Source organism: Aspergillus heteromorphus (assembly GCF_003184545.1).
Source record: "Aspergillus heteromorphus CBS 117.55 chromosome Unknown BO70scaffold_33, whole genome shotgun sequence".
NCBI classification, from domain to species: Eukaryota; Fungi; Ascomycota; class Eurotiomycetes; order Eurotiales; family Aspergillaceae; genus Aspergillus; species Aspergillus heteromorphus.
The window spans coordinates 205,055-224,878 of record NW_020290438.1 but is presented as its reverse complement, the minus strand read 5'-3'; the positions used below and the strand labels follow the sequence as shown (position 1 = coordinate 224,878).

The window sequence follows — 19,824 nt, the reverse complement described above, 5'->3', positions numbered from 1 at the left end:
CTCGCCTCCGGTCACGTGCTGCATTGCCGAGGCATCGCGCCGCCGCTCGGCTGCCGTCTATTATCTATCTACTCCTCCCTACTACTTAGCATCTCTCTACCAGCCATGCCGGGCGAGCATGATAGCCCCATTCCCGAGAAGCTGAGTCGCTGACAGAAGACCGACAGAAGGACAGTCCTTATTCTCCCTCTCCTCTCCTGTCAGCCTTCCCACCATGTCCGACGAAGACCTCTCCCTCACCACCTCCGCCCCGACCCCGTCGGTCAGTGCCTCCGCCCATTTCTACCCATTCGCGACCTCCCCGGATATCATTCGATCCCACGAGAAGGACGTCTTTCTCACGGGCAGCTTAACGGGCCAAGCGCATTCCATCGTGCGCTCTCTGCGCGGGGCTCGATACGCCCATACCCACTCCGATGCCATCAAGCACCTGACCGAGATTCTCTACTTTACCTTGACCACGCTGGCCGGGAACCGGACCCTGGGCGAAGAATACTGCGACCTGGTCCAGCTGGAGGACGATACACTGCAGCTCCCTTCCCTCTCGAGGAGAGTCGGGTACATCCTCAGCAGCATCCTGCTGCCCTGGACGCTGCAGCGAATCCTCCCCGCCTTCCGCCAACGACTGCGATCGAAACTAGAGCGTAGCATTGCCCGGCAACAGCTGAGAGCGGCTCAAACAAAAGGAACCCTGGAGCAGGCGAAGAGCAAGTCGTCGTCGAAACCCCCGTCTCTTTTTACGAAATTACGCTTGCAGAAATACATCCTGGAGCACCTGGATTCGATCACATCGCAGTCGCCCGTCTACGCGCTTAGCATTGCCACCTTTTACTTCACCGGAGCCTACTATCATCTCTCCAAGCGCTTCTGGGGGCTCCGATACGTGTTTACGAAGAAACTGGAGGAGAATGAGCAACGAATCGGTTATGAGGTCCTAGGCGTGCTTCTCGTATTGCAGATCGCGGTGCAGGGGGTACTACATATCAAGAAGGTCGGGGCCAGTCTAAACCAGGAGGAGCAAGAGACGGGAGCCGAGTCTGGTGGAGCCTCACTACACGGGGACTCTCCGATATCTTCTCTCGAGAACCCCGCCTCACTCCCTCTCCTTCCGGCCACCAGTGCCCGGTACGACTTCTCGGAGGACTCCAACGCGATCCCCTGGATTCCTGCTGGTCAGCAACGCAAATGTACGCTCTGTCTCGAACTGTTCAAGGACCCGAGCGTTACCACTTGTGGGCATGTCTTCTGTTGGACATGTGTGAGAGACTGGGTACGCGAGAAGCCCGAGTGCCCCCTTTGTCGACAAGAGGTGCTCTTGTCCAAGGTCCTGCCCTTACGGGGATAGCGTTTATGCGTTGGAGGTCTTCCCCAGTATGACAGTGCAGGCACTAGCATCATGTTCTGAATTTTCCATTTTGATATACGACCATGTCATGTCTGATTGTTATAATTATACCCCGTCTATCCTGGAGGCTGCATCAATTAGTCCCAGCTATTGAACAGACCCCGTTGTTTGAATATCACATGAAACGCCACATACTTTGAACCTAGCATGGGTATTTTGCTTCTGAATCTTCCATAGATCCAAGTCAGAGTTATCCAAATCATGGCGCCTCATGACAAATTCTAGCTTCTTGTGGGTAGATAGAAAAAAAAAAGGTAGTCGAGATATGCGAACGCTTTACCTATATAATGCCCAAACACTCATGACGCCAGAACGAACAGATCTCCACAAGAGTGGTATGTATATATGCTTCCATTCCTCGCAATCCAATGCACCCGAGCAAAAAAGCATTTCTGTGTGTTTTCCTAAACACGGGACTCTTGATACCCCGTGGCATCTACGGCTTAATGACCTCGACGTCAATCGGGTCTGCATTCACCGGAGGTTCATGCACTATGCGAATCGGCAAGTCCAACTCGGCATGAGCCGGTAACGGCGGCATGGGGTCAAGGGCTCTGCGTTTCGCATCCATGGTATCAAACAAGCACATACATGCGAACGGATCGGACGCAGCATCTGTGCCAAATCTGTTAGCTACTCTCACACCCAAGTAACCAGACTCACTCAGTTCAGTACTTACATTGTACCTGGCGATAATTCAAAGCCACCGCCCAGTTACTGCAACGGACGTCTCCATCTTTCTCCAGAGGTAACCCCAAGTGCTCTTCGACCTGCTCGCTGAGATTCACCGCGCGTTTGTTGATAAGTTTAGGATTTGACTGGCAATATTTAACCAATTTATGAAGATGGCTGAGCTCGAAGATGCCACGGGCATCGATCTTAAGGAACTTGCGGAGCCGGGTACAGTCCGCTTTGATGGACACACCCAGCTTGGTGATGTCGGCGGATTCGATGATCCGCTTCAGCGTGGGGGGGACCAGATCGGCGAGCTTTTTGGCGGGTTTGAACAGAGCGATGTGGAAGAGGGCAATACGTTCTCTGTTTGCGATCTGGATGAGGGACACATTGCTCTGGATGCTGTCCCAGGCGGAGGCTTGGGCTTTCCATTCCATGTCGAATCCGATGTGTTTGTCGTTTAGAAAGTACTGCGCGACATCCTCGCTGCTTTTGAGCGAGCTGCAGTAGTGCACGATGATCTTCTTGCCTTCGGGGCTTTTGAACATCTGGTGGCTCCAAAATTTGGGCGTCGGGGGGTCTGCGGATGGGGGTTGCGTTGGGTTCGGCTCTTGTGCTGAGACGGGCTCGGGATCATGATGGGCAACTTGACCATCTGATGTTGGAAGTGTTTGAGCGTTCGCTAGAAGAACGGAGGGTTCGGGTTCTTGGGCTTTCCCGAAGGCATCGTCGTTGATCAACCGGGAGTCTGTATTCGAGCTATAGAATCTTCTTGGTCCTCCAGCTCTGCGGGTCTTTCTCCAGCTCCTGGGAGGGAAAGCGTTGCGTTCAGCCGCATGGCAGTTCCTCTGGTAAGCCTTCTCCGACTTCGGAGTCCGGGACTGGCGCATTCTAGACTCCAAGGGGCGGTCATGCTTCCGAGGGATACAGAAATCTAACCCAGACGGCACTCGCGCCAGAGCTGAGGGTTTGGACGGGCCTGGAAGCATGGTTTGGTCATTCAAAATTGGATGGCTTCTATTCGTGAAGAAACTAGGGGCTATCTGATAGTTCCAGGCGCACGGCCCGCATAGCGACTTGGAGCAATTGGCCGCTAAGCTTTGCAAAGAACACATGTGGATGTATTTATCGACCAGTCTGAGGGGGAGCATCAGTAAAAGTCTGTGTTGTGTGGTATTGGGGGGGGGGAACCGACCTCCTCGTCATTGCTAGATCCTGGAGAGCCATTGCCGCCGGGCTTTAGTCTCACCGACACAGGGCGGGTGTTCACGGCCCGTTTTTTGAAAGCTTCGGCAAGTCCACGTGGTTCCAACTAAGCATGCTGGTGGTCGTCTACCGAGTGCTCAGTTCCGCATGGCGGATTCGAAATAACCGTCGTCGCGAGCCGGCCCAGACGACAACAAGGCGATGAATGGAAGCCCTGAAGAATCACGGGAGTTGGCGAAGCGGAGCGCTGCAGTAGATGTGATTGGGGGGCGATGGCCGGGCCGGATAAACACGCGGCCGGGGGGGCGCGCCAAGATTGCCGGGATTCAATCGGAATCGTCGACCGTCCGTCCGCCGCCTTCATTTTCCATGTCATTCTAGGCGGGGCTTCTTTTCAACTCCGGGAACTGCAGTAAGTCGTCCGCGGACAGAGGCTGTTAGCTCGCCGGGCATCTAATGAAGAGGAAGTAGCCGTATACTCACCACGCCATGGCCTCCCAACTTCTTCCGCTAGGTAACCATCAACTCCATCCATCCCGTATACACGGCGCTCTCTTGCTAATATCCCGCGGCAGAGTTGATCGACAAGTGTGTCGGGTCCAGAATATGGGTTATCATGAAGAACGACAAAGGTTTGTTGAGCCCTCCCCCCCATATAGGGCTGGACGGCAAGCTCACAGTGACCAGAATTCTCCGGAACGTTGCTCGGATTCGATGACTACGTCAGTAAGTGGACCTATCTCGACTTCCGCGTCAAGGAACCAGACACTGATCGATCTACCCCCAGACATGGTGTTGGAAGACGTGACCGAGTTGTAAGTAATCCATCTTGCCCCCGCTGTCCGGCATCTGGACATCTGTGTTTCTGCTTTCCCTCTCGTGGGTAAAAATGTGTGACTAAACCCGAGACCAGCGATTACACCGGCTCACAGGTCAAGCTCCCCAAGATATTGCTGAATGGAAACAATGTCTGCATGGTACGAAGTTCCCCTGTCCTTCGTTCTGTGATCCCCGAGCTAACACTATCGTCAGTTGATTCCTGGTGGTGAGGGGCCAGTCGGTAGCTCTTAGTTCATGATCTCCACGATTCTTCCTAGCCATGTCAAAATGATTTTTTTTTTCTCGAATGAACATTGATGATACCGCATAGACATTCTTTGTAATAGGCGGGTCTTGTTTCCTACTTGTTCCATCCCCATTTCTCTGGTTGTGTTTGATTCTTACTGGGGCGTCATCAACATGCGCCCTGGTGTTGCACTTCCCTAATTAGCCGAAATGGTCTCGTCAATGTGGAAAAGAGCACCATCGGTAGAGCTCAGTTGTGTCTGGTTAACTGTTACCGTAGCCCAGACTTTTGATCTGCGGACAGTCCCAGATTTGGTCCATCCGAGGGGGAAGAGAGGTGAGATCCGACCATCGATCGATGCTATGCAGAATATCTGCAGATCAAAGAATACCCGCAATGAAAGGGATGACGGTAGAGAGCCCTTCTCATTGTCAAACATCAACGCAAAAAAAAACCCCTCTCCTCAAACCGAAGACGACACATCCGAAGCCCTAGTGGCCATGACTGTAGAGCAAGCGCAAGAACAACGGAAGTGTTCATCCTGGAACACCAATCAGCCTACGCGGAAACAACCCGGATACTAGTCATGATAATGTTCCAAGGGCCCTCTGCATGAAGGTCGCATTGGCCCGATTTCGCAGGAAGTAAATTTGATGGTGGCAGCAATACTACACAACCACCACCGTCGCGCCCAGATGCTTGGATAGCTTCACAACCTGACTTGACCTGACCTGTTCTCTCCCAAAAGGGTAGCGAAGAGAACCATCTCAAGCTTTAATCGACCAATATATGTGCCATGCACATTACCCCACATCAGAGTATAGCAGAAAACCAACCCCCACCAAAAAAAAAAAAAACCATCCATCCATCCATCCATCCATCCACCCATGATTCAAGCCCCCAAACCCACTAAGCCATCTTGATTCGGTCCCAAGAAGTCCCAAGAAGTGCGTCTTCGTACGGGAGAGAGGGGAAGGAAGACACGCGCCGCGACGATCGTTCGAACACCGAGTGACTTATGACTACTGTTACTAGTATGCCATGCCATGCCATGCCAGCTACCCCAGACGACCCAAAGCCGGGAGCGGGCATGAAGTGGAATCTGTTACATAACAGAATGGGCGGCATCCCCGCAATTTTAGAGTGGAAGTGGGCAAGTCGGCGACTCAACTGGCTGCCCGCAATGGGGGGCAACTTTAAATTTGGTGAACTTTCTTTGGACTTCCTTGGACGGGGGATAAATGTTATTATTATTATTATTCTTCTTCTTATTCTTGGTTCTCATGGTTGATAGATACATGGGATGGATAGACGGGTGGATGGATGCATGGATGGGTGGCAGAGATGCTACTATGCTATTACTACTAGGTACTAGGCTCTAGTACAGATAGATACCTGAGCAGGGAGTGAGGGAGCGGAGTATCGGTTATATTACTTTACTGCGGGATTTTCTGGCCCGTCTGTTCGGTAGGCAGCATTGTTTATTTACTATTTACGCCGTACGGAGTACCCTGGACAATGTATCCGCGGAGTACACAGCTTCCATTCCATGATCAAAGACACACCAGGACCTAGATAAGGTGGGTGCATGGTCGCTGGCTCGAATTATGCTGTTTCTTTCTGCTGATCTGTGCTATTAAGCAATGTTGTTGCAAGAATCCTTCTCCAGGCATTCAGGCGTCAGCATGATATGGTGGTCAGCCAGTCTCTCAGGCGGAGGCTACCTAGATATAATGGGCGATCGAAACTTTCCATGCCGGACGGAGTAATCAAGGAAGGAGTTATTGGCCCACTGCAGGAGCCACTCGGGGACAGAATCAAGTACGCACCCAAGTACGGACGGAGCACGGAAGATACATCGATGTGCCTACGTAGACAAATATGTACATAAGTAAGGTGTCATGATCCCGCCATCCGACTGCTATGGTATACCTGGTCTAGAAGGGACCATAGCACATGCTTAGCCTCTCATTGGGAAAACACGGTACCCTCCTGGTTCAGGGATGACTCGACGGTATAGATAGTATTAATGACCGACCCCAACCACATGCTTCGGCGACCGGTCGCGATGTGACTCTACCGGCGGTACCTAGTGTGGCCTGGCGGAGGAAGCGCTAGGGATTGCCCGGGCGTTCATCCTTTAGTCCTTCCAGCGCCCACACACCGGGCCGGTGGTTGTTCTGTCCGAATTCAGAAAGCCAAAGCGTTGGGACCGCACATGCAATTTCTTCTTCTTCTTCTTCTCTTCTTCTGGAGTCGGGCTCGGGAGCTTGTTGGCTGTCGGTGGGATCATGCTACTTACTTGCTGTTGTCAGCACTAGGAGCTACAGGGATGCAGTCCAGTCTCTTGCATTATCTAAATGGGGTCCGTTGGATCCTGATGAGTATTGTTGACAATTATTGAGCTTCTCTACGGAATACTCCGAGTTTTCTCTAGCTTTGCAGATAGGATTAGAGAGATACTTCGCTAGTGATGTTGGGTGTGTATCTCTGCGAGTGGCTGTGGAGCCCATCCAGTTGACCTGGTCATGGCGGTTTGCAGCGGTAATCCAATCCATGGCAAGGCTGCAGGAGGAAATAGCCAAACCGCCCATGCGTCGGGCTACTGGATGCATCTCTCAAGCACTACTACTAGTAGATAGTTGCATGGTTAGCGAAGCAAAGCAGCACCGGACTCCAGAGACATAGGTAGGTACATGGCCACATGGCCGAACGGGGCTTGATCAGAGCTCAACCCATTGGGCAACTACCGGCAGCTACGGAGTGCGGTCTTTACGGATGGAAGTGTCAGTCATGTCATATGAAGGTCAGACGTGGGCGAGCCCTAGATAGTGGCACCATTTGGAGGCAAATAATCATAGCCAGCATGCTTGCGCCCCATGTAGGGTGTCGCCTCCAAGCCCCTTCCATTCCTTTGGGACCTTTCTGACGAGCAAGCTCCCCTTGGTCGATGAAGACTTGGCAACGCCTCGCCTATAAGAGGCGGAAGTAACCGATGTTGCCACCTATGATGTCGAGGCGAGAAAAAGCACCTGATGCAGAACATCGTCAGACGATGGGAAGGAGGTTCTCCCGGGCTTCCATGCATTGGTCTCCATCGGGAAGAAACCGTGGTAGTGTTACAGCTTACAGGAACGAACGGGTGGATGTTCGCCAAAAGCTTAAGGGCCAGACCAGAGAGGACCGAAGCGAAACGGCTGGGTTCCAGGCTTCAGCCATGATCGGGATACTAGCAGGCAAGGGTCAATACAATTAATTGTCCGGTGGCCGGTGGCAGGATCCTCAAGGAACGGGCGAATAGGACAAATGAGAAAGACGCCAGAGGTGGCAAGTAGGTGCCCCGATCATCATCCATACTTACTTCTCACAGACATGATAGGGAGAGAATAGTACCGTGCCTTGCTCAGAGTTGCTCTGCCTGGGCTCTTATCAGAGCAGGGATCTCCGACGGTGTACAGCGAAGGCAGAGGAGCGGTTGTATAAGAGCCAGCAATCCCATGTTCTGTGAATGGGGAACAGGGATGCGCGTGGAGTAGTGGATGCAGAGATGATAGTAGGCAGGTTAGGAGCCCTCAGCTCCAAGCTGACCGGGGAATCCGAGCAGTAGGCCGTAGATGTCTTATCAACAATCCCTGTCACGGCCGCGTGATTGGCCGCAGAGGCGGACCGCGTAAATTCGAGGTGCGGAGACCAATAATCCTGGATGGAGACCTCTGGGAGTGGGCTGCGCTATTATTCTAGACAAGTGCCCACTCCCCCTCCCCCCCCCCCTAACTTAAGTCGCAGTGGAAACTGTGGTATCTAGATAGTTGGTTTGTTTGGTAGGTGGAGGGAAGGGGTGATACATCATATTGGAGGACCGATGACGGGGGACGGGTACCTGGCTGGCAGGAGGTGTTCGATGATGTTAACATGAGACGAAGTATACTCCGGGTAATCAGAGCGAAATATAAGAAGAAAAAGGATGACTACGAAGCATTATGCACCTGTTTGATAAACTGATAGCGAGCGGTTAGCTGGGGAGGGCTGGCCGGCTGGAGAGATAAGGTAGGCACGCAGCCAGAGATAACGGCGGTTCGAACTTCGGTGGGCCCAAAACCAAGTAAGCCTAACGGACCCTGCCCATGGGCGTCCTTGAAGGCTAGATATCTATCTAGTACTCCGTAGATAGATAGATAGATAGCAGGTGGCGGTCCTACTGGACATGCATTATTTCATCATTTAAATCGGGGGCGGTGGGATGGCATGAACCGTACATGCCGCACTAGGTGGAGTGCTAGTTGTCTGGGACCGAATCGGGGATCACACGATTACCTATACAACTGTCCCAGGCAGACTGGCTCGGGCTTAAACCAAACCAGTGGCGTTGAAACCTTAATGGGAGGGAGGGGGGATGAGGGTGAATACTACCTACTCTTTTCCGTCGGTGATGATGAGGTGATGTACTATACTTCACCCCCGACGGTTCTGAGAGAGGGTCAGCTGTTCGCTGTTCTTGATGACAGCCAATTTCCACTTCTGCTTTGCTACTTACAGACAAGGTTTTTTTTTTTTTTTCTCCTCTCAATTTTTTAATCGAACAATTATGGGAGGTAGACTAGGTACTGTGATCTAGATAGAATGCCAACTGCGTCGTCCGGAGTGGTACCTCCCTGACTCCGACTCCGTCCTCGTCGTTGTCGCACCCGTCTCAAAGCGGGTCTCCGAGGCCAAGGTTCCGTACACTGCCTGTCGGCCACCCACACCCACACCCACATCCACCCCGGTCTGTAGCACATCCTACTAAGAGTAGGGAGTATCATATGTACGGAGTACACTAAAGGCTGATTGCAGCACCTGCAGACTTATCAGTGATAACGGTCAAGCGACAAGTAATGGTTAATAATACTTCCGATAGCGACCAATCACGTTGGCTGGGTAATCAAACAGTGGTACGGAGCAATCAGAGATCTGCTGGGCCCGGGGCCGGCATCGCCCCCGCCGATTGGCCCTCCCCTTGGCTGCACGCTTTAGCTTTTCCCCATAGTTACGCCAGAGCGCATCCGTAGTAGTATCTGGCCGTCTTAGTACTTCGTACTTCTCGTGGGCGTTCAGTTCACTCCACTAGCCTCCTCCTGCCCCTTTGGCTTGGCCACATGGGTCATCGATGGATGATGGCGACTCGACAATATACATGGCCCGCATTAGGCCGAGTGAGCTTGTTCAGTGGCTCTCTGCTTGCTGCTTGGCATTTCTCGTGGATATGGGGCCGGGATTCCTGCTGGCCTGAACATGGGCGACTCTGACCTGACCTATATCTCCGGCCCTTATTTAAATCCTGTCTTGGTATCCTGGTATCCTGGCATCCTGGTCGATGGACTAGCATTGTACTAGCATTGTCCCCAAAAGGCAATTTCTTTTTCTTTTCTTTTCTTTTTTTTTTCTTGAGCCTGGTCCTCCACCAAAACCAAAGTAATAAATAAAAAGTGACTCCCATCCTCCCCCCTCCGGGTGCATTCACTTGGTCTCACAGACTTTGGTCCAGGTTCATTTCACTGGCACTGATTACCTTTTCTTCCTTTTCCCTTCCCTTCCCTCCTCCCCCTCCCCCGCGCCTCTCCCTCTCCTTTGGCCAACATCCCTACCCTTTTCCCACCTTATTCCTCTCGCGCCATCGGTCGATCTTCTGTGCCAAAGGACACCAACCCCGGGTCTCACCCCCATTCATAGCTGAGAGCCTCCACCATGGAGAAAGATTACATTGAGCCCAAGTCGGAGGCCAAGTCGGCGCCCTCTTCGTCCGGCGACGCTCCTCCGGCGTACGGTTATTCGGAGGCCACCAAAGGAAGCCTTGGACAGCGGATCCTGGACAGCTTTAAGAGAGATCCCAATGCACAAATCACAGCGCATGCCGAGCATGGAGCTGATGGAGACAACTTTGATATGGAAAATGCTGCCCAGAACACGGCTGCTGCCCCGCTGCAACGCAAGCTGAAAGGCCGTCACCTCCAGATGATCGCTATTGGTGGTTCGATCGGTACGGAGCCCGCGTCACCCCTCTACCACTGCCGTGCATTGGGTTGTAAGTGCTGACCGCTCCTGCTTCTGCTTCTAGGTACTGGTCTCTTCGTTGGTTCTGGAAGTGTTCTTGCCGAAGGAGGTCCCGCGTCCGTCCTTATCGCCTATGCTTTGATCGGATGCATGCTTTACTGCACCGTGCACGCGCTGGGTGAAATGGCCGTCCTTTTCCCCGTGGCAGGTTCCTTCTCGCACTACTCGACTCGGTTCATTGATCCTGCATGGGGCTTCGCTATGGGTTGGAACTATGCTCTTCAGTGGCTTGTCACCCTGCCCACGGAAATTGTCGCCGCCTCGTTGACCGTGGGCTACTGGAACTCGGGTATCTCCAATGCCGCTTGGGTCGCCATCTTCTGGGTGTTGATCGTGTCAATCAACTTGTTCGGTGTCAAGGGCTATGGTGAAGCGGAGTTTGTCTTCTCCATTGTGAAGGTCACTGCCGTGGTTGGCTTTATGTAAGTGGATTAGGTCGACCTCCCTCATATACAACCACTTGACTAACTGGAACCAGCATTCTGGGTATCATTCTGAACTGTGGTGGTGGCCCTCATGGTGGATACATTGGAGGAAAGTACTGGCAAAACCCCGGTGCCTTCAACGATGGATTCAAGGGTCTTTGCAGTGTCTTCGTGAATGCTGCTTTCGCATTTGCCGGTACGGAACTGGTCGGTCTTGCCGCCGCGGAGACTGCCAACCCCAGAAAGTCCCTGCCCACCGCCATCAAGCAGGTGTTTTGGCGTATCACCCTCTTCTACATCGTCTCTCTCACCTTGGTCGGCCTTCTCGTCCCCTACAACGACCCCCGGCTTCTGGACGGGACATCCAGCGCTGATGCCAAAGCGTCCCCATTCGTCATCGCCATCGTCAACGCAGGCATTTCGGGGCTTCCCTCTGTCATGAACGTCGTGATCATGATTGCTGTGCTTTCCGTGGGTAACGCATCTGTTTACGGTTGTTCTAGAACTCTGGCTGCTCTTGCCGCGCAAAACCAGGCTCCTCAGTTCCTCGCCTATATCGACCGCAAGGGTCGTCCTCTCTGGGCTCTACTTCTATCCTCCGTGTTTGGCTTGATCGCGTTCATCGCCGCGTCTTCCAAGGAAGCCACCGCGCTCGACTGGATGATGGCCATCTCCGGTCTCTCGTCCATCTTCACCTGGGGGTCGATTTGCCTGTGCCACATCCGCTTCCGCCGGGCCTGGAAGCTACAAGGACACAGCCTGGACGAATTGGCTTTCAGATCCCAGCCTGGTGTCATTGGGTCGTGGGTTGGCTTCATCTTCAACTGCCTGGTTTTGGTCGCCCAGTTCTGGGTTGCGTTTGCGCCCGAAGGGTACGCCAGCATGTCGGCTTCGGGGCTGGTTTCGAACTTCTTCGAGGACTACCTTGCGGCGCCCGTTGTGATTCTCTTCTACATCCCTTACAAGTTTTGGTACAAGACTCCCTTTGTCCGGGCTAAGGACATGGATCTCCAGACGGGTCGCCGCGACCTGGACATTCAGGACCTGATCGAGCAGGAGCGGGCCGAGCAGGCGGCTTGGCCGGTGTGGAAGAAGGTATGGAACTTCTTCTGCTAGGCCTCGGTCCGGCTATTTCTGGGTCTTGGAGTTCCATGGATAAGATGATACCTTTTTCTCTTTCTTTTTCTTGAAATTATGTATGATTATGATCATGTCTCCCTGTTCAGTGATCTATGAATGTCCATAAACCTGCATGTTGTGTTAGCGCTGATGCGCAGCATCGGATGGCGAATATTGACTAATTGAATGCTCGTTGTGATGACCATAAGGAGAAGTAAAGAAGGACCCCACCTGTAGTGATCGATCTCGTCAATAATATCAATGCAGGATCTCTGCAATTTCGATGTTTCTTTCCCCTGGACAAGCAATGGATCCGCAGCCGTTCTCCGGTCTTGGCGTGTTTGCACCTGGAGACGGATGATCGGGGACTGTTTGTTGTTTGTTGGTCATTCGCTGTCGCGAAGTGCCGAGTTTCACCTCCAGCGTGCTGCTCTCTTACTCTTTTACCTTTCCGGCCTACTGTTACTATAGATACATACTATCTATATCCATCTACCTAACAAATACCACCAACACTCCATCCGGACTGCAGCAGTCCACCGCACCGTCAGTCGTAGCGCATTTTCACTGGCGGCAGATGTCGTATCCGTATTCTGTCTCCCTTGGGAAATGATCTGAATGGGGGGGGGAGTGGAAAGGGCAGGTTTCTATATTAGGGGCCTGGCCTCCGATGGGTCATTCCAACCCTCCCCCCAGCCCTAAGAGACATTTAATACGTTGATGTTAATATTGAGGTGTGGTTGGGAAATCAATCTAAGACAATCCGTACGGGGCGCCGTAATATTTCACGGATCCCTCCCCCAAAAATAGCCACCCGGCAACCACACACGTGAGGCTGAGCGGCAACGGTCCAGTTTCGGGTCCGTAAATTACACATGACGGAGCCCAAAGAGTTGCTGTCGCTGCTTTTCCTCAGATCTCGGCCAACTGAACTGAACCCAAGATCCATTCTCCCCTGTTGGCATCTCTCTTCCTCTCCCTCCCTCCCTCCCTCTCTCTCTCCAACAACTCCCGTTTCGATTTGAACATATTTCACCCTCCCCCCCCCATTCTTCCCTTTTTTTTTCATTGCCGTTCTTGTCTATTTTTCATCCACACCTCTTCCCTTGCTCTCCCGCTTCACTTCCCCCTCCCCCGATCTCCTGTAGCCGCCCTCGCATACCCGTCACCGGGCGAATGTCTCCTCGCAGCCGCTGTGTGCCACTATAGGATCCGCCAGAGCTCGCGTGAAACAAGCGCTTCGGAACGAAACCTGGCCACTCTTCGGCTCTCGAGGTATTTTACACTCCTTCGACGCAGCCTTCCTGGACCATCTGGACACCTGAACATTCCGTTGGTGGTCTAAAGTCGGTAACGAACGCCGGTCGTTTCCTCTGGGTCCTATTTCGCTCGGGTCGCTTGCGCATTGTTGGATACTGGACCCGACTTCCCCTTATTTCGCCATTGTGACGCCCGTGTGCCCGTCAAAATGCCCGGGTTCGCGGATTCGTTTTGGACCCCAGATTACGCTGCGGGTCTGGGGGTGCTGTACGGGAAACTTCAGCAGGGCGCTGTCGAGAATAAGCAGATCATCACAATTGCCTCGTTGCGCGCGGATGCAGAAGATCAGTATGGTCTGAAACTTGGGGACATTGCGCCAGCCGTTGATCGGGTGACCGCAAATGGGTTTGGGAAGGATGATGGAGCGAGCGTGAGAAAGGTGGGTGACTGTGATTCCTGTCGATGTTGGCTGCGGCTTTGCTGATCTGTTGGGGTTTGTTGTGTAGGCTTATGAAGGTGTCCGCACGGAGATGATCGAGGCGTCCAAGAACCACCAGAAGATCGCCTCGAACATCCGGGAGCTAGTCGTTACGCCGTTCCGTCGTTGGTGCGACCAGCACGAAGTTCGCATTCAGAACTCCCACGATGATCTCCAGTCCCGCATCAAAGAACACACTAAGCAGGTGGAACTGGTCAAGAAGCTACGAAGCCATTATTTCAACAAGTGCCGTGTGGTTGAGGATCTGGAGGAGGAAAACAAGCTCGCTTTTCAGCTCCCCGAGACCAGCCCGAAGCTCAAGCCAACCCCCAAGATTGTTCTGCCAGAAGAGGAGGAGGAAGAGGAGGAACCAGTCGAAATCGGCGATCGGATCTATCCCCCGGAAGACCTGAAGAAGCTGCTGATAAATATGCTGGAAACCATCAAGGTCGGTGATGTGAAGGTGCCCATTATTGGCACCTACCAGAACACCTCGACCGGTGCAGATATCGTGGACTACACTCAGAAACACATGAACGCCAATAGCATCGGCTATTCGGAGAAGATCGGCCAGGATCTTGTCGATACCGGCTTCCTTCGCTTGGTGGGCAATATGGGCAGCACGTTCGCCAACAGTTCCAAGATGCGTTACCAGTGGCGCCCCAAGGTGTTCCAAATCACGGGCGTTGCGGAGAAGAAGAAGCCGCTTATGCGCGTCACCTCAATGGCATCGAACGAGGACGGCAACGATTCCCCGCTATCTTCCGTCTCTGAGATGTTGGCTGGCTGGAACCCTCTTAACAATCCGTACCCGAACGAGACGCCCGCGGAGAAGTTGCGCCGGGAAGCTCACGAAGCCGATGAACGGTACAAGGCTGCGGTGCGCAAGCTCGACATGATCCGGTGCAAGCTTGAGGAGGAGGTTGTTGAGAACTTGCGCTTCATGGAGCAGTGTGAGCTCGATCGCCTCAAGGCCATCAAGGCCGTGATCCTGGATTTCTCTGGCGCGATCAGCAACGTCATCCCGAATCTGCAAAGCACGGTGGACCACATGATGCTGTACCAGGAGACTATTCAGCCTCTAGGGGATCTCAGATATCTCCTCGAAAACTACCGGACTGGCGGATTTGTGCCTCGTGTACAGGCCTATGAGAATTACTATGGTTCCGTGGAAGGTACGACCTCATTTTCAAAATGTCGCCAGGTGCCTATCATGACTGACACGGAATTAGATCAAAACTTTGGCGTTGACCTCGAGGCTCGGGCAAGAGCCGACCGCAAGCGAGTTCCTGTCATTGTGACGACTCTTCTGACTTACCTCGACAACCGTAAGCGCATACGATCTTCTAGACTCAACTCGAAGCTGACATTCTGCTATAGGCTACCCCGAACTTGAAGGAGATGAGGCGCGCCGTACGATCTGGCTGTACGATGTGCCTTTGGCGGCCAGTCACCATCTCCGCTCCGTGCTGAACAACAGTAAGGTGGATTACGGCGAAGTACTAGAGAAATACGAAATGCCCATCATCGCAAGCGTCCTGAAATTATATCTTCTTGAGTTGCCAGGTTCGTGCGCAACCCTGACATTGAGTTGGATACAACGCTAACAGGATGCTAGACTCTCTTGTTTCTTCCCAGGTTTACGAAATTGTCAAGACCATCTATTCCACCACTGCTCATGAGACCACGGAAGAAGGACGCATCAAGGTCCTGCAAAGCACACTGGGACAACTTCGTCTCAACAACATCGCCACGCTTGACGCTATTATGACCCATTTCACACGCCTGATTGACCTTACTTCTGCCGATGAAGCCTATGTCTCGTCCCTTGCTCAGGCACTATCCCCTTGCGTCCTCCGGCCCCGCTTTGAAAGCAGCCTGACAATGAATGAGCGCCACAGCTACCGCCTCATCCGTGATCTGTTCGCTCACAAGGACGCCATTTTTGGCGAACTGAAGCGTCAATCAAGTGTTTTGGGAGTCAGTGGAACCACCAATCGCCCTCGCGCCATCAGCACCGACGAGAGCAACCGTCGGGCGGCCATGGAGGCCCGGAATCGAGCCATTCTAGACCGTAGCCGTGCCAACAGCCCGGCTCCTCCCCGGAAGCATCGTCGGGACCGTTCCAGTGGCGCTTCGGAGACCAAACGGTTCCCCATCAATGTGACAAGCCCTACTGAAAGAAGGGCCATCACCCGGAGCAGCTTGGATGTTCCCCTCAGCATCGAGTCGCCCACAGCATCCGAACAAATGACGAGCGTGAACATCAACGGCCCTGAGGCTATCACCAACGGCGTTTCAAGCGAATCGCCCGTCTCAGCCACTGCCAGCGCCAGCCCCTCATCCGGAAGCTCCAGCCCCCCTCCTGTCGCTGAATCGGACGAGTCCGTGACCCCGACCCCGACCCCCCCTGCTCAAGACCTGGAGAAGCGGTCTTCGATCTCCCGGTCCAGCGTCGTTTACAGCCGCAAGCCTGGCCTCGGCAACCGGGGCAGCTTCCCGGTCGTTGCAAGCACGGACAGCGGACTGGACAGCAAGCGAAGCAGTCTGGTGGAGAGTACCGAGCCGCCGAAAGGCGTCACATTGGAAGATAAGCCAATGGACGATGACTAGATGTGTCTATGAATTGACCATGACCTAACGTCACCCAAAAGAAAGAAGAAGGATACGAAAAAAAAATAAGAATTTCACATATCTTGGCAACCCGACCAGCAGAATAGACTACACTCCCTCACCAGTCAGTAAATAACCCTTGGAGGCGATTACACTGGTGGTGTGGTTGTGGTCTGCTTGTGGCTGGTCGGTACTCGGGGAATGAACAAGAGTCAGGAAGAACAGGAAGGAGGAACCGAACCAACGAACCTAACCTAACCTATGCATGCTTTTATTGTATATCGAATCGACGACGGAGTGAGAGCAATTGATACCGTGACGTGACGTGGACACGTGCACAGTGCGTGTGGTGTGTGACTGTGAATGAACGCCAGCATCTCTCAAACTGGAGCAGGCAGGTCTTGTCAGTTGAGATGGTGCCGGCCGTTGTTACTGTTGCTGTTTTCTTTTCTTTCCTTTTTTGTCTTTTGTCTTCTGTCTTCTGTCTTCTTCAGATATATGCACTACCTACCTATCTTCTTCACATACCCAACATTTATCATTTATTTCTGTACGCTTGTTCTTTACTACTATCATCATCTATTGATCTATCTATCTATCTCTTATCTCTATCTCTATCTCTGTCTCTGTCTCTGTCTCTGTCTCTTTACCTGTGTTTGTTTATTTGTTTGTTTCCCCCGACTTCCAAATCCCGTACCCCCAATCCCATTGTATGCATAGCTGTCTTATATGTCCCTGTCCCTGTCCCTGTCCCTGTCCCTATACCTCGCTCGCTTTACACTTACACCCACCTACATCACTTACACTACGCTACATACCTGCCTCCCTATCTGTTTCTACCACTCATTGGTTCCATTTCTCTACCAGCGACCTTTGCGGATTCTATTTACTGTATAGCATCAAGAATTAACATGACTCCCGTGATTGTGGATGTAGATTATTCTTATCTACGATTCATCTGTCTCTCCCGATGGAAAATGGTTTTGTAAATAGGGTGTTTATCATATCATTATTATTCATGTCTGTCTTGGGGGTGCTTGGCTATGTATGTAGTATGTAGGCATGTAACGCTGTATGCCAATGCTGTGGTAGTATCGTATCGCTAAAGAAAATGCATGTTTGTGTGTATGTGTATCCAACACCAAACGAGTGAGTGGTATATAACTGACTGCTTGTCGTAGCCTTTACAGGGGCAATCATATTCATCAAAAACAGTTTCACAGCCCTTGGCCCGTGATCAGTCTCCTGAGAATTCCCTCGCCCGGTCCGGCGATCTGGGTCTCGATCTCTCTTTGAGAGACGTAGCAGACCAGGCTTTGCTCGTCCAAGGCTCTGCTGGGCGTCAATGGGCCATGGGATTTCGAAGGACTGCGTCTTAAATCCGAGCCGCCAGCGACGGTGCCACCCCGGCCTCGGCCCACGTATTCGCCAACGAGCCCCATTGTCTCCAGGTTGCTGATGACGTCTTTGAACTCAGTTGATGTGAGGGGATGTAGGATATTGTCCTGGCGACACAAAGTACAATATGTGTCATAGACTTGCTTGATCGTCGGCGCGAGATACTTGGTCTTGGATGGAGTACCCGGGATTTCACCTTCCCGCCGTTTCCGATCAAGGGCAATCAATGCACAAATTGCTGCCTTCTGCTGGAGATTGAGACCTCGCAGTCGCTGCACTGTGCCTTGTCCAAAAGCCGCGGAAGTAATGCGTGCGACGTGCGCGATGCTGGCTCGCGGCGCCGTAAGAATGGTGTAAGTCGATGTAGGGTTTTGCTTAGATATGAAAGATTTGGCCGATGAAAGATTGTTGTTCTCAACAAGGATGGTCTTGGAAGGACTGCTGGGGTTGGCGTTTTGCTTTTCCAGCTTTTGGAGTGTTTCCTGTTCGATAATATCGATGGCACGTTTGACCAGTTCGAACGCCTTCCGTAGATCGCCGGTTTGCGATGCCACCTTCTTCGAACACAACTGGATGGCTGCTGGTTGGACGAAAGGAACGAAATTCGGGTCCCCAGTGTGGCCATCAGGGAGTAAAGAGCGAAGCCGATTGGTTATGACACCGGCAATCTGGCCTGCATTGTAAGGCATAAATGGGAGTAGGCGAGGTTTCAGGTTCTTAGCCTTAAGTTGCGGCAATGCCCGATCAGTCAAATCCAGGGCATTGGCGATTCCGATAAGCAAAAGCCTCGATTTTCCCTGGAGCGACCACTCGAATAGGGACTGAAGGATGCCGGAATCCGCCGTGAGAAGGTGATCAATCTCATCCAAAGTAACCAGAAACATATCGTCATCCTCGCCGGATGTGAACATCGCCTTCAATCTATCCGCCTCGCTCTTCTTGAATACCTCACTGTCGTCACAAAGGTCCTCAATAAGCTTGCTGTAGACATCACGAGCGCTTCGCATACTGGCGCAATTGAGGTGTGCAATGCTCAGAGACGTCAGGTCCGTTTCCTGGCACACCTGCTGAACCATTGCGCTTTTTCCGGTGCCCGGGGGGCCGCTGACATACAGACAGCCACCTTTACGTGAATCCATGCCCTCCTGCATAAATGATACCAACTTCTCCCGTTCCGTGTCTCGGCCCACTATCCGACCTGATGCTGCACCTCGCGCAAATAGCTGTCTGGCTTGCGAGTAGATTGTTTGGGTGGTTGTCGCTGGTGTCGCGGCATGTCGCGGTGTGCGGGGAGTCAACGCTTTCCCACCGACTTGGACCCGGTGTTTCGGTGTGATAGGTGGTGAATCGAGTGCATCGCGGAATCTTGACTTGGAAGGGGTTTTGAACTCAACCGGCGTCGAGTTTTCATCTAGACACGTTAGACACACCCGAGAAATAGTCGCGTATGGTACCTACCATTGACCGATTCCGACGTGTACCTGTGTTTGACAGGTGAGATCGCCTTGCTAACTTGAATGGCATGCTTTGGCTTCTCATTTTCGATGGCGAGATCCTTAGGCTCGGGTTCGTTCTCCTCTTGAATAGCACCACCATTTCTTGTCCTTGATCGAAGTTGGCGCGTTTGTGGTACTGCTGGTTCGTTTTCTTCGAGAAGGATGCGAGGCGGTTGCGTGCGGCGCCTGCTGGCCCTACGCACGGGCAATGCTGGAACTGGTGCACCAATCCGACGTCAGCGAAACGGCAATGACTCGAAGGGAAGGACGAGGAAGGAGAAGCAAGTTAGGGTCTAATATTCGTACCTTCCGCCTCGATAGGAGCGCGTTGGCGCTTGCCTAGGACCGAAGCAGCCATGCTGGGGATATTCGACCTCAATTGTAGCAGGAGCAACCGTAGGGGAAGGGCTTGCAGGTCGAGTATGGATAGCAAGGTAGAGGGAAAGTGCGGATGTCGGGGGCAGGAGGAGAGATGCGGAGAGGGCTGTCTTCCCAAGGAGGCATAATTGGCCTCGAAGTTCTCGCCGGCCGCGACGCCCGGTGGACGCGTCTTCGCCAGGACCAGTCAGCTCGCGTCACGCGTCGCCCGGCCC

At 52.8% G+C, this 19,824-nt stretch overlaps 9 protein-coding genes across 9 annotated transcripts; 5 read left to right on the top strand and 4 right to left on the bottom strand.

Moving 5' to 3' along the window:
• Positions 1-84: 84 nt before the first annotated feature.
• On the top strand, positions 85-1,614 carry pex10 (ubiquitin-protein ligase peroxin 10). The gene has a single exon (XM_025544165.1). The coding sequence runs from the start codon at positions 215-217 to the stop codon at positions 1,343-1,345; it is 1,131 nt and encodes a 376-aa protein (XP_025395579.1). The 5' UTR covers positions 85-214; the 3' UTR covers positions 1,346-1,614.
• Positions 1,615-1,841: 227 nt separating this feature from the next.
• Positions 1,842-2,970, bottom strand: BO70DRAFT_300081 (3'-5' exonuclease; the record flags this gene model as incomplete). Its single annotated transcript, XM_025539658.1, has 2 exons — positions 1,842-2,020; positions 2,085-2,970. 2 exons carry the CDS (start codon positions 2,968-2,970, stop codon positions 1,842-1,844), a joined length of 1,065 nt encoding a protein of 354 aa, XP_025395578.1.
• Positions 2,971-3,640: 670 nt separating this feature from the next.
• On the top strand, positions 3,641-4,477 carry BO70DRAFT_365815 (RNA-binding protein LSM5). The gene is made up of 7 exons (XM_025544164.1): positions 3,641-3,698; positions 3,758-3,800; positions 3,862-3,918; positions 3,974-4,012; positions 4,074-4,101; positions 4,200-4,263; positions 4,319-4,477. The coding sequence occupies exons 2-7, from the start codon at positions 3,776-3,778 to the stop codon at positions 4,355-4,357; spliced, it is 252 nt and encodes an 83-aa protein (XP_025395577.1). The 5' UTR covers positions 3,641-3,698; positions 3,758-3,775; the 3' UTR covers positions 4,358-4,477.
• A 2,594-nt stretch (positions 4,478-7,071) lies between these two features.
• BO70DRAFT_147873 (uncharacterized protein) lies at positions 7,072-7,838 on the bottom strand. Its single transcript, XM_025538183.1, has 3 exons — positions 7,714-7,838; positions 7,483-7,581; positions 7,072-7,384 (listed from the first exon to the last, which is right to left on the bottom strand). The coding sequence occupies exons 2-3, from the start codon at positions 7,569-7,571 to the stop codon at positions 7,177-7,179; spliced, it is 297 nt and encodes a 98-aa protein (XP_025395576.1). The 5' UTR covers positions 7,572-7,581; positions 7,714-7,838; the 3' UTR covers positions 7,072-7,176.
• Positions 7,839-9,453: 1,615 nt separating this feature from the next.
• On the bottom strand, positions 9,454-9,952 carry BO70DRAFT_147850 (uncharacterized protein). Its single transcript, XM_025538182.1, has one exon. It carries the CDS (start codon positions 9,826-9,828, stop codon positions 9,493-9,495), a length of 336 nt encoding a protein of 111 aa, XP_025395575.1. The 5' UTR covers positions 9,829-9,952; the 3' UTR covers positions 9,454-9,492.
• Positions 9,605-12,186, top strand: BO70DRAFT_322664 (amino acid permease GAP1). The gene is made up of 3 exons (XM_025540559.1): positions 9,605-10,368; positions 10,447-10,864; positions 10,921-12,186. Exons 1-3 carry the CDS (start codon positions 10,077-10,079, stop codon positions 11,981-11,983), a joined length of 1,773 nt encoding a protein of 590 aa, XP_025395574.1. The 5' UTR covers positions 9,605-10,076; the 3' UTR covers positions 11,984-12,186.
• A 1,139-nt stretch (positions 12,187-13,325) lies between these two features.
• BO70DRAFT_147821 (GTPase-activating protein RGD2) lies at positions 13,326-16,544 on the top strand. Its single transcript, XM_025538180.1, has 5 exons — positions 13,326-13,685; positions 13,753-14,899; positions 14,957-15,052; positions 15,105-15,290; positions 15,343-16,544. Exons 1-5 carry the CDS (start codon positions 13,455-13,457, stop codon positions 16,335-16,337), a joined length of 2,655 nt encoding a protein of 884 aa, XP_025395573.1. The 5' UTR covers positions 13,326-13,454; the 3' UTR covers positions 16,338-16,544.
• Positions 16,544-17,440, top strand: BO70DRAFT_147828 (uncharacterized protein). Its single transcript, XM_025538181.1, has one exon. The coding sequence runs from the start codon at positions 16,751-16,753 to the stop codon at positions 17,324-17,326; it is 576 nt and encodes a 191-aa protein (XP_025395572.1). The 5' UTR covers positions 16,544-16,750; the 3' UTR covers positions 17,327-17,440.
• Positions 17,334-19,688, bottom strand: BO70DRAFT_322658 (AAA family ATPase CDC6). The gene is made up of 3 exons (XM_025540558.1): positions 19,538-19,688; positions 19,194-19,448; positions 17,334-19,146 (listed from the first exon to the last, which is right to left on the bottom strand). Exons 1-3 carry the CDS (start codon positions 19,587-19,589, stop codon positions 17,555-17,557), a joined length of 1,899 nt encoding a protein of 632 aa, XP_025395571.1. The 5' UTR covers positions 19,590-19,688; the 3' UTR covers positions 17,334-17,554.
• Between the last annotated feature and the right edge of the window lie 136 nt (positions 19,689-19,824).